This window comes from Micrasema longulum, unplaced genomic scaffold (genome assembly GCF_059751315.1).
Source record: "Micrasema longulum isolate JH-2025_06_02 unplaced genomic scaffold, ASM5975131v1 h1tg000054l, whole genome shotgun sequence".
In the NCBI taxonomy this organism is placed as follows: domain Eukaryota; kingdom Metazoa; phylum Arthropoda; class Insecta; order Trichoptera; family Brachycentridae; genus Micrasema; species Micrasema longulum.
This window is the reverse complement of record NW_028277261.1, coordinates 602,805-614,459: the sequence shown is the minus strand read 5'-3', so window position 1 is coordinate 614,459 and position 11,655 is coordinate 602,805. Positions and strand designations below refer to the sequence as shown.

Below are 11,655 nucleotides of genomic sequence, written 5' to 3'. Positions count from 1 at the left end.
ACTGACACCGGGATGGTCGCAATACACAGCCGCCCGTATTAACCCGGTCTACTTTTACACGAGTAAACCGTTCAGTAAAAAAGTATTTTTAAGTCATAGAGTAAAAAGGTATAAATTTTCTGGTTCCTGAGGGAGTGTAGTATGAAAATGAAAATACTTTGCGGGGAAGGGATGCATTGCTGCTCTGAAAGTTTGATCGTTCCTGCACGGGCCCTAACTCAGCGGGCCGATAGTGGCCCCAGTCGTGATTGTTCCGTCGCCCGTCGCGTCGTTCGCATAGGGCGCGAGCCTAGCCGCCCGTACATATTGCATATTGTAATAGTGTAGTAGATTACGGAAGACCTCCTCCTACTCCTGCCACCCTGGTAACGTTCAAAGGGGACGGCCCGCCGCAGCGTATTTTGAAAGCAAAAAAAAAATTGTAACTGTATTTCTTAGCGCGCCCTTCCGTTCGCGGAAGTCGAAAAAGTTTTAAAATTATTTGAAAGTTGTTTTTTTTTTGGGTTTTCATTTGTTAAGTTGGTTAAAATTTAAAAAATGATTTGAAAATACAAGATTAAGATTTCCCACCTGTTGTGTCTTCTCTGTTTATAAACATTTTATTTGTCTTATTGGTTTCCCGTTTGAATCGTAGGTGTGTGAATAAAATTTTTGAAACTCGATAACTTATATAATTTTGGCGGTTAGATGGTGTTACGCATTGTCGTGAATTCGAATCAGTTTTTGAACTGAATTTTGAGTGACGATTTTTTCAAACCCCTTTTGCAAAATATAATTGCAAAGGGCAGTTAACAGTTGCAATAAAAATAATTTTATTCCTGGTGTTATGATTTTTCCGCATGAATGTGTCTAGTACACTATATCGTGAAACGTGACCAAAGTGAACGAATTGTGATAAGAAACTAGTGATATCGGAAACAGATTAGTTGGCTGTTTGCAAAACAATGTGCAGTGACCTTATTTGACAAGTGAATCAAAATGGCCGCAGCCATGATATCAGATCGTGGACTTCGCAAAAAAATCACCCAAGAAACTGTCAAGGAAGCGCAAAAGGAGAAAGCGGCGCCTAAAAAGGCGTCCAAGAGGAAATCGACCTCGAAAGCGCCAAAGGCAGTTTCCGAACACAACAACAACCATTCAAAGAAGCCGAAGATTGTCCCAAATGGGGACGGTAAGGAAGACCTTTTTGCTGCTTATCAGCCGTGGGTCATTCAAGCTTACGGAGATTTAGCCAAAACTAAAACGATCACTCTTCGCAAGTATAATAGGATCTTGAAGGCACTCAGGGGTGAAGATGCGCATAGTTCAGACAGTTCGAAGTTCAGATTCTGGGTAAAGGCGAAGGGGTTTCACCTTGGACAGCCGTCCGGGTATGACGCAAAACCTGCAGATGGAATCGTCTGTAGGTACAGCGCTTTGGACGTTGACGGAGGTCAAGAGTCGATTGACAGGTGCTCAGGATCATCGGGAGATCCAGCTCTATACGTACCGAGTGCTCCTGTAAAGGTAAGAGATTTGCAATAATTATTTTTCGAATAAAAAATGCCCGCAATGAACGCGGCCGCGCGGCGGCAGCGGCGGAATCCTAAAGGCTTGTCGGTTTGAAGTGGTCGAAGTACCAGGGCGGTAGACGGCTTAAGAAGTGTCAACCTCCCACACCAATAATGCATGCCACACAACGACACAGCTCGATCCCCGAACGGAGATTTCCGTCTCCAGCTTCTGCGCCCCGAGTAAAAAATCTGAATAAACAACAACCTGTTAAGTTTTCAAAACTTATTTTGTTACGCGCGAGTAAGGTGCCCGTTATTATTTATTATACGTATACCACCAATGCATGCAATTCGCCATTGATGATGCGTTTTGAGTTTACTGATGAAACGGATAGACTATTAGTATATATAAAAATATAATTTGATGTGTCTTAAATTTTTAGATGCCGTAAGTAATGATAATGTTTTTTTTGTGTGGAAGATACGTATTGTCTGTCGCCGGGAAGGATATGTGATCGCACGGGAATCGACTCTGGGACGGGCTGACCCGAAGCCGCGAAAAGGTGAAGCCCCGCATTAGCTCTGCTCACCCTTGTCTCTGTGCCCCGGGCCCGCGGTGCGGTAGGGTACGACTGGTACGAGTGCTTACTGCTTGCACTTTTACGGTTCGGTGATTATCAAACTAGACTATTTATACATTCATTTATTTTGTTTGTTTGTGTTACCTTTACGTCTCAACGGAGCGACCGATTAACATATATTTTTCGCATTGAGATAGCCGGAGAGATGAGAAGTAAAATATGATACAGATTGTTCAAATATGTACGTACTTCGTCACTTTTTTGTCAATTGACTTTTGTCACATTATTATTAATTCAAGATTGATCTACATGTCTGTTTTTTATAACTTCCTTACATATCCACTCTTTCCTACCTGCTGATAAGCTTTTAAAATAAAAGCTTATTTACCGAAATCACTTAGGGATGCGTACACTCCTTGCCCGCTACTTCATTTAAAAAAATATATTTCCATAAATATTTATTTTGCATCACAACAGACCAGAAGACCCAATTATAGTAGTGAATTGCAACACAGAACATCTAGGCTTAGAAAAAATGCTTTTTTTTGTTTTCTCAACGGGAATCGAACCCGGAACCTTCCGTGCACGAAGTGTCTTAACCATTACACCACTGAGATTTGATTGCCATTTTCTTATAGTGAGTTATTTACAACTCGTTGAAAATGGCCTCAAAATTGAAATATTTGGGTAATCGCAAGAACGCAACTATTTCCTTTTTAATTACCTGTCATTGGCTGGTTTAAGTGGCCACCTTACACACTTTGTACCATTCAGCATTCTGCCTATATTTAAACATTTATTTGATGGAATATAAATGTTCAAACATAGGCAGAATGGTGAATGTTACACAGTGTGTAAAGTGGCCACCTTAACCAGCCAATGACAGGTCATAAGTCCTGTGGACGCCTGGACTTCTATATTCCCTTCTCTAAAATGTTCTTCATCACTGTTGCATTATTTAATTTTGTTTATTCAGAAAAACAACAGCAATACAAAAAAATATACACAACATTATTAAAAAAAAACATAAAATAAAGCCAAATCTGTTTTTCACATAAATACAATTATAAAAATCCAGTTCAGTTAGATATTAATTCATAGAAGTTTTTTTTTGTGTGAAGATGCGTGTGTAAAAATAAAATTATGTTTATATTAACAGCTCCCTAGGGGTTGAATCCAGTCCTTGTCTACAAAACTCAAAACATCGTCGATTTCCTTTTGAAAAATATACAAATTGTGTGTTTTCAAGTATCTCCGTTGAATTACCTTATTAAAAAAATTACAAACACCGCAGAAATGTAATTTAAAATGAATAAAAATACAAAAGTATTTTTTAAATATGAGTCTTGTTGTATGATTGACGACGGGGCGCGCGGCGCGCGGCGGCCCGCGAGCGGCGGTAGCCGGCGCGTGTGCCGCCCCTCCCCGCTCCTGCTCCCCGCTCCGGGAAGCGGTCGCTCCCGTGCTCGACTGCTCGGCCATCCCGCGTCACACATCGCCCGCCCCGTGCCGGTGTTGGTGGCCTGCGCCGGTGTTGGTGTGGCGTGTAGAGTCGAGTGTGGAACACCGCCCAGGGGCGCAACATTTAAAAAATATATATTTACAGAATTTAACAGACAATCCGAAGAAATAAATATAATATAAAAGTCTAAAGTCTGTTCGTTATTACAAGAATTTCCAAATAAACAAACCAGCCGCGTAAAACCCGACGGGGAATATATATAATATATATTTATATAGCGCCATTTTCGTAATATAATACCTCAAGGGCGCTTTACAAAGTGATTACATAAAGAAATAAATTGAATTTTAACCTTTTGCCTTTTAATTTAAGAAAAACAATATACGAGTACTTTGTCATCTCATGGTAAGGATTTATTCAAATGATTTAGAGAACAAGTGGGTTTTAAGTTTTTTCCGAAACATCACTTCACTCTGTTTCACACCTCTGCTGGAAGACCATTCCAAGCCGTAGGGCCTGCGACCGCAAATGCGCGTTCGCCGAATTTAGTGCGCTATTTGCGTAGAGGTATATTGTAACTTTTCCTCCCGACGTAGATGTAGCTGATCTAAGCGTAAGACGTATGTCAGCTTGTTCATCTGGAATGCAGAGTTTCCCTTAGATATTCTAGAGCAGAGTTGTGCAGTGACTTATACATAAGCCAACAGAGTTTATATTCCACTCTCTGTGGAAAACGTAGTCAGTGTAATTTCCAAAGTAGTGGAGTGATATGACTAAACTTAGATATTCCAAAAATAAGTCTCGCTGCGGCATTCAATACAGACGACTGTGGGTGAGTCATTTCATTCGTTGGTAGACCTGCGTAGATACCATTACAATAACCGACTCTAGATACTACAAATGCATTTATTAATTGACGGGTGGCATCAACTGGCAAATTTTTGCGTATGCATTTAATCTGTGTCAGCTGGTAAAAGCATGAACTTATCGTTCTACTAATTTGAGCGTCAAGAGAAAAGTCAGATGTAGCCTATTTCACATATATCATCTTAATGCGCCCTTGAGGTGATTTTCACAAAAATGGCGCTATATAAATTATCCAAACATTATTATTATTATTAATCTAAACGGAACGGTAAAACTATCGTGAATTGACATTTATTAGATTCTTTACCTATTTAAATTTGATATTTGTATATTGTTTTTTTTTATAAAACTCCATAGTTAATGACTTTAGTAAAAATATCAATAAAACGCCTAGGTTAAAATATATATTTAAAAAAATAAAAATTAACGTTCTTAGAATTTGCCCAAGTCTTTCAATTTTAGTGACCATTTTCAACGGGTTGTAAATAACTCACTATTAGTAAATGGAAATCAAAATGGGCAGAGAGGAGTTCGACTCTCGGACTTTTGATCCATGAGTCCGCAACACTAACCACGGGACCAAAACCCGATTCAAACAATATAGTAAAGCTTAACAAAAGAGATATTTAAATTTAGCTAGTACTCTCAGGTGAAAATCCTGCAAAAGTAAACACGACTGAAGATTAGTCGGTCTCATGGTGTACTGGTTATTGCGTTCGTCAGGCATTAAATAAGTGAATAATTGTAAGACTATAAATATCGTTCCAACGTTTTGTATTTTATCATGCCGTGTAGATTTTCGCCGTGGTGTGAAATGGGCCAATCATGCGATATCACGCAGCGGGCTTGTGGTTTGCACGTGCACAGCGGTTCAATATCCGTGAATGTATGGTAGGTATTTACAGAGCTCATAGCCTATCATTGGCTCATTTAAGCGATACATTGTCGGAAATTATTTTTTTTTCCGGACTTCCCTAACATAGGCATCATATTTTGCCATCTTTCAACAGACATGCTATTTAAATGATATGCCATCTTCTTCCAAAATTTAATAATATACACAATTTTATTATGGCACAACTCTATATATATTTTTTTATGTCCTGACTTTTCAAGTCGGGACTATTCTATACTACATACTATAAAAATATCAGTACATTTACAAACATCATATAAATAAATAATCAAAATTTATACATGTCAAGAAATACAACACAGATAAGTTATTTAATAATACATGGTGTAACAATGTTAAGATCATGTATCTGAAGTTTTCGGTCGGCCTCGTGGTGTAAAGATCAGCCATGCAAGAGGTCTCGGGTTCGATTCCCGACATGGTTGATATGCAATATTTATTGAAAAGGGTGTTTTCACATCAGAATATTTCATAGTCCCTGGACAGGTACCTGAAGCGTAAGACTGATCATCTTACCTTGCTGTAACAAAAATGATCAAGATACGCTGCCATTGGTGTACTGATGTAGTACCCTATGCACCATAAGGTGTGGAAAGGGAAAAAACAGAAATTTCTTTCTTTATCATTCAATTAAGTCATAAATAATAACAAAATAATTCAATAAAAAAATAATAGTAATACATTTATAGTATTCGTATGGTCCTATATTAATAATATACTATAAAGATTAATAAGTAATTTTATGTTTCGATTAGCGATAGTGAAAATACGTATTTACAAATCATAAATTTTATTTATTTTATTAGGTAAACAAACAGTATGTACACATACATTGCCAATTTCTTTGTATATTAGTGTAAGAAACTCATTAAGCATCACTATTAAGTTTATTCAAATATAATATACGTTAAGTGACATTTATTATTAATTTTTCGTCTTTGGAAATAGAAAAATAGGCATAGGTATTATATAATGTCATGGCTATTATTCTCTAACCCTATTAAATGAAGACATGCCATCTTTTGGCAGAGTGAAGATCTCGTCGATACATGTACATAACTCAATATTCCTAAAACTGTGACATGTGCTTATAGTCCTTAAAATATAGCTTGATTAAAATGACAACTGTCAAACTAATGTCACTAGTGATGGGAAATTACTTCACTGATCAAATCGATTTTATTAGTTTTTTCATGCAAACATGAAACTCTGTTTCCGAAAAATGATATAAAAACGCAAAAACAAGCCTGTTCACAAAAAAATAAGACATTTATACTTTTTTCATGAACAACATAAAAAATTAAAAATAAATATTCCATCAATTTACATTGATCAATATGTCCCATCCTAACGTTTTTGCAAAATGATGTAACGTCGTTAATAATTAGGTTTGTTTTAGTTTTATATGTATATACTCGTATTTATGTTGATCTATGCGTTAAGCATTTTTTTTTTTTATATTAACACGCCAGATACGAATGATTTTTCGTGTGTCAATATAAATAACTCCTTGCACGTGAACACAAAGTTATGTCGTCACTTTTGCTGACAAATTTCATTCTAATCAAGCTACAGTTTAAGGACTATAGCTATCTTCCCACTGAAATAATAAAACAAAACAATCAATAAATATTGTTTGAGTAATTAGGGCTTTGGTACTCCCCTGACGCTACCCGTGTAGGGTGTCGGTGTCCGCAGTTCACCGTGCACACACACACACCGCCGCGCCGTTTGCATTAGTGTGCGTCGTGTCGGATGCGATTATTAATCATGTCGCGACAGAGGCGCGCCGCGGGCCTGAACAAGGCAGCTACCACCCACCCATACTATCGTACTTTACACCATGCACACACAGCGCGACGTAGTATGGGTGCCGCTGACATCGCTTGTTGCGGTCTCCACCGCCCTCGTCACCCGAAAGGGATTATGCGATCCTGGTAATTTAAAATAAAAAAATACTAATAATGATATTTGATGCGCGGTTTGAGCGCTCGCTCGCTCGTTGAGCGTCCGAAGAAACTGATCACGATCGTGGGGTGGGATTCATGATACATTCAATTTTAGTATGTCAAAATCTTTGTAGACCGGATTAACCAGTTATAATGGTCGATAAATTAATGTTCTGATTTCCATAACACATATTCCCTTCATAGATAACGGCCACAAATAAGTTTATAATTATAAAAAAATAAAACAATGATGCAGAAAGAATGTGGGATTCAAATAAATACAGAAATAAATTAAAAGTGTTATTCATACATCCAGGACAAACAACGATGGCAAAAAAGTTATTTGTTAGTTGTAAAATTGTTTTCAAGTTTCCTTCACCAAAATATTGCCTAAAAAAAATATTTTTTATGTTTACAAGCAATTGTGAAAACTGTGCTTCCAATATATGATTTTAATAGTAGATAATATTATTTATTTGATTATTCATATATTTGTTTCTTCATTATTATTAAAACCACGTTTTTTCCAAACGGAAAAAAGAGTTTTTGTAAAAAAGCCCTCCATAGAAATTCCCGACCTGTGTTACATTGAGAGCGGATTGTTATTAGGAGAACATAAAGACGGTTGGATAAGTTTATCGTCATTCTATAAACGTTACTCCGCGCGGACCGTTGCGTCGGTTGTAAATACGTCATAAGAAACTTATAGCGTGATTATCGCATTATGTACAAGTTATTTGGAACTTTAGAAAAAAGTACGGAGTATTTTCGACGAACGCCTGAAGTGGAAGTGAAGCATTTAAACTTTTTTAGCAAATAACGAACTCGCTTTGTCAGCGCGTGGCTGAATCGAGTTGATTTATTTTACATTCATAAAAATTGCTCTTATGTTTTCTACTCTCCTAATACAACAGATCGTTTGGGTTGAGTAAGAGGGCAGACCGAACGTACCGATTCTCAGTCGATAAGAAAAACTTTATTTTTCTTTTTGTCAGAAATTTTGTCGGTCGTTAAACCGACGCGATTTTTGAGTTGACATTAATGAATTTGTTGATATTTAAATTGAGTCGTTTAAATCCTTAGATAAATAAATACCACTCTTTTTTACGGAACTAATTTTCTGAAGTGCAGAGTAGTAGGGCAGAGATTAAACGCGAATCCTTCACTCTTCTAATTATTTTTCTTACACACCTAAAAATATGACTGCCTTCTGGCATGACAAGATCGTCTTATCGTAATCTCATTAGGCATTTAATGTTCATAGAAATATCACATAATATAAAATTTCAACGATATATGAACAGAAACGATTAGTTTTTAATCGTCTGTTCTGTGATTTCGCTAACAAACTAAGATAATCAAAATAATTATTTTATCATCCTGAAATAGTGTGTGTGTGTTCTTTGAATGCTCCGCTGAAATAATTTTTCACAAATTTTTCATAACCGTACATTTTCATTCACCAGGAGTACAGACAGGTGTAGGATGATATTCTAAGTACAAGTATAGTACATAATAAGAAAATAACGTTTTCCGTACCACAGCACAGTAGCGAGTGAGTTTTTCAATTTAAGAGTATTCAACGAGGTTTTCAGGGAAAAACGGAGGTAGCTGTAGGTAACATACGAGTATTTGTTGTTTGCATATATTTTTACCGTTTATGCTAATTTTATAATTTTAACAACAACTCTTACTTATTATGCTAAAATACATTTTTTATTCTTTTAAATGCATCGTTGAAAAATGTGAAACATTATTGCAATGTAAAATTTTCTATTGCGAAATTAGTATACATTTAAATCTCAATAATATATATTCCTATGTCATTAAAAAAAGCAATATTAGTCACTATAGATATCTTTTAGAGGGATCCTGATTTCTAGTTACAGGTGCTAAATTTACTACAAAAAATTAATCAATTATTCACGTAGTATTTTGTTTTTAGTTTATAGTATTTATTTTTAGTTAAATTTCATTGTAATTTTGTATCCATGTCGTCTGTAAAAGCATTTTTTTATTGCTAAAATTACTAATGCAAAAAATATTTTTATATTTTCGATACCACGTAAAAAATCGTTTTTCATGCGAGTGTTTTACAACACTCTTTGTGTCCGGGCGGATTAAGAATACAGTTTTGTGTGTGAAGTAGAACCAGAACCTTGGACGAGTGTTTTAGACTCTATGACTCTCAGGTAGAAGTCCTGCAAAAGGAAATCGATTGGAGATAAATCCGCCTCGTTGTGATGTGGTTGGCGCATTTGCCTACTATTCTTGAAATCCCGGGTTCGATTCCTGGGAATGTCGACATGAAATATTGACTAAAAAGGTGGTTCTACACTGCAATATTTACGTTCCTGAACTGGCACCTTACCTTACCTTCATATAGCACATGATCGATATACGCTGCATTAAGTGTACTAATGCAGTGCCCTATGCACTATCGGGCGGTGATGATGACTTCTCTTCTTCCAACCGTTTCAGAAAGCACTTAAAACGTACTTACTACCCGGAGATTAGGAGGAGTAAGTAGGTAAATAACCAATTATCTTACTTTACTTGGCACAGTTGGCGTCCGACTGCACTTAGAGCTTTAAGAACCTTCGAAGACGCTGGCCGACTACATTAATTTAAAAATAAAAGCCGGCATCTTCACCGAGCGGTAAATGCATTCCAGCAATAATTATTATTAATTACGAAGCGGCGAGGAGCCTCACAGCTTACAAGGATAAAAAATACTTATTTGCACCTGGCAACGAAAATAACACGAACGGTATTATTATTGGTGTTATTTGTATCTGTACTTGGTGTTATCATTGATAGGAATTTGCAATGGGCGGCTCAGGTCCAGTAACTAGACTCTAGGTTGAGAAAGCTGTGTCATCTATTCCGCTCTAGAGACATTCTGGATATTTCCACTCTCAGAAGTGTGTACTTTGCTCTGTTTCAATCCACTGCAACCTATGGAATAGCTGGCTGGGGGGGTTGTGCGGCATCCATTTTAAAGCCTCTCATAATTTCACAGAAATTATTATTGAGAATAATATTCCGGCGCCCTCCAACATACCCGTCAGAACAGTTGTTCCAATGCATGAAGGTGCTGGATATGAGACAACTGTACCTAAAAGAAGCACTTGGACACTTCTGGTCGAACAATAAGGAGAGGTCTCAGCAAAATGTCCGCACAAGGTTTTCCCAGAGCATGAATTATGTCATACCCAAAACCCGTACGATTTTTCCTCAGAGGCATCTCTCATTTATCGCACCGAGAGTTTTAAATATTTTGGAAGAGCGTATTAAGCTCTCAAGGACAAAAACTATTTTCAAGAAAGTAGTTAAGGACTGGATTTTCCTCAGTGGGGGGGATTTAAGTAGGAAACTTCTTGATGATCTTCCGAATGTTCGAGTTTACTGTTTACTATATTGATGTGCCATATATAAATGTATTTTTTATAAAATTATTTTCAATGTTTCTGATCCTATATATGTGGTGATATACTCATGTGTCTGTACCAACTAATTGCTAGTCCCATCTCAACACAGGACGTCTAGTCCCATGGAGTTGGGACTTATGTCTCAAATAATGTACAATAAACTTATGTATGTAAATAAATAAATAAAAAATTAATATTATTATAGTTGGATAATTTTTTAAAAATAAAAACCCTTATTAGCATAAAAAAACAATACATACATTTAAAAAAATGGAACGCTTAAGTCTGAACTTGCCAAAAAAGAGTCTGGCTCTTGTGTTTGGCAAGTTTACAAAATATTATAAAAAAGAAACAAAAAATGAAAACAAAATAATACAATACATAAGAAATTAAACATTGAGAAAATTTAACACTAATACAATTTTAAAAAAATAAATAAAAACACAAAATTTATAAATTGATATACACAGGCACATATTATACATACATCTTTATTTTCAGAATACGGTTAATGTTCATTATGTCAGGAAGCTTTTCTTTAATTTATCCTTAAATTTTCCGTAATTTATTTCTTGACGTAGATTTTGTGGTAAACTATTGAAAAGCTTCCGTCCTATATACATAGGTATAATGATGTTTGGCCGTGGAAGTTTTAATTCTCTGTAGAGCGAAGCATCCTGTTCTCAACCTTTCCGAAATATGGTCCGATGGGAGGCTCCTTATGCACGAGGAGCCGGGTGTCGCTACCGTGAAGGCTGAACCGGGGACCAGTACTGACCAGCCTAGGATAACCAGTAATATAATTATGTTTACAGAAATGGATATTGACTATCCTGACATTAAACAAGTAGCAAATCAGCCTCACGTTATCTGTTCTGAGATTACGCAGAGGACTTACGCTCCTATTGCATAATTGCTGATATAATAATCAATACGTTACTTACTCTTCATCGGGG

The 11,655-nt window shown here is 36.4% G+C and overlaps 1 protein-coding gene across 1 annotated transcript in view; it reads left to right on the top strand.

The window, feature by feature from the left end:
• The first annotated feature begins 239 nt into the window (after positions 1-239).
• LOC148285156 (nucleolar protein 4) overlaps positions 240-11,655 on the top strand; it is a 332,949-nt gene continuing 321,533 nt past the window's right edge. Inside the window, 1 exon segment of the mRNA XM_088229441.1 lies at positions 240-1,506. Within this exon segment, the coding sequence (XP_088085567.1) occupies positions 979-1,506 (528 nt within the window). The 5' untranslated portion in view covers positions 240-978.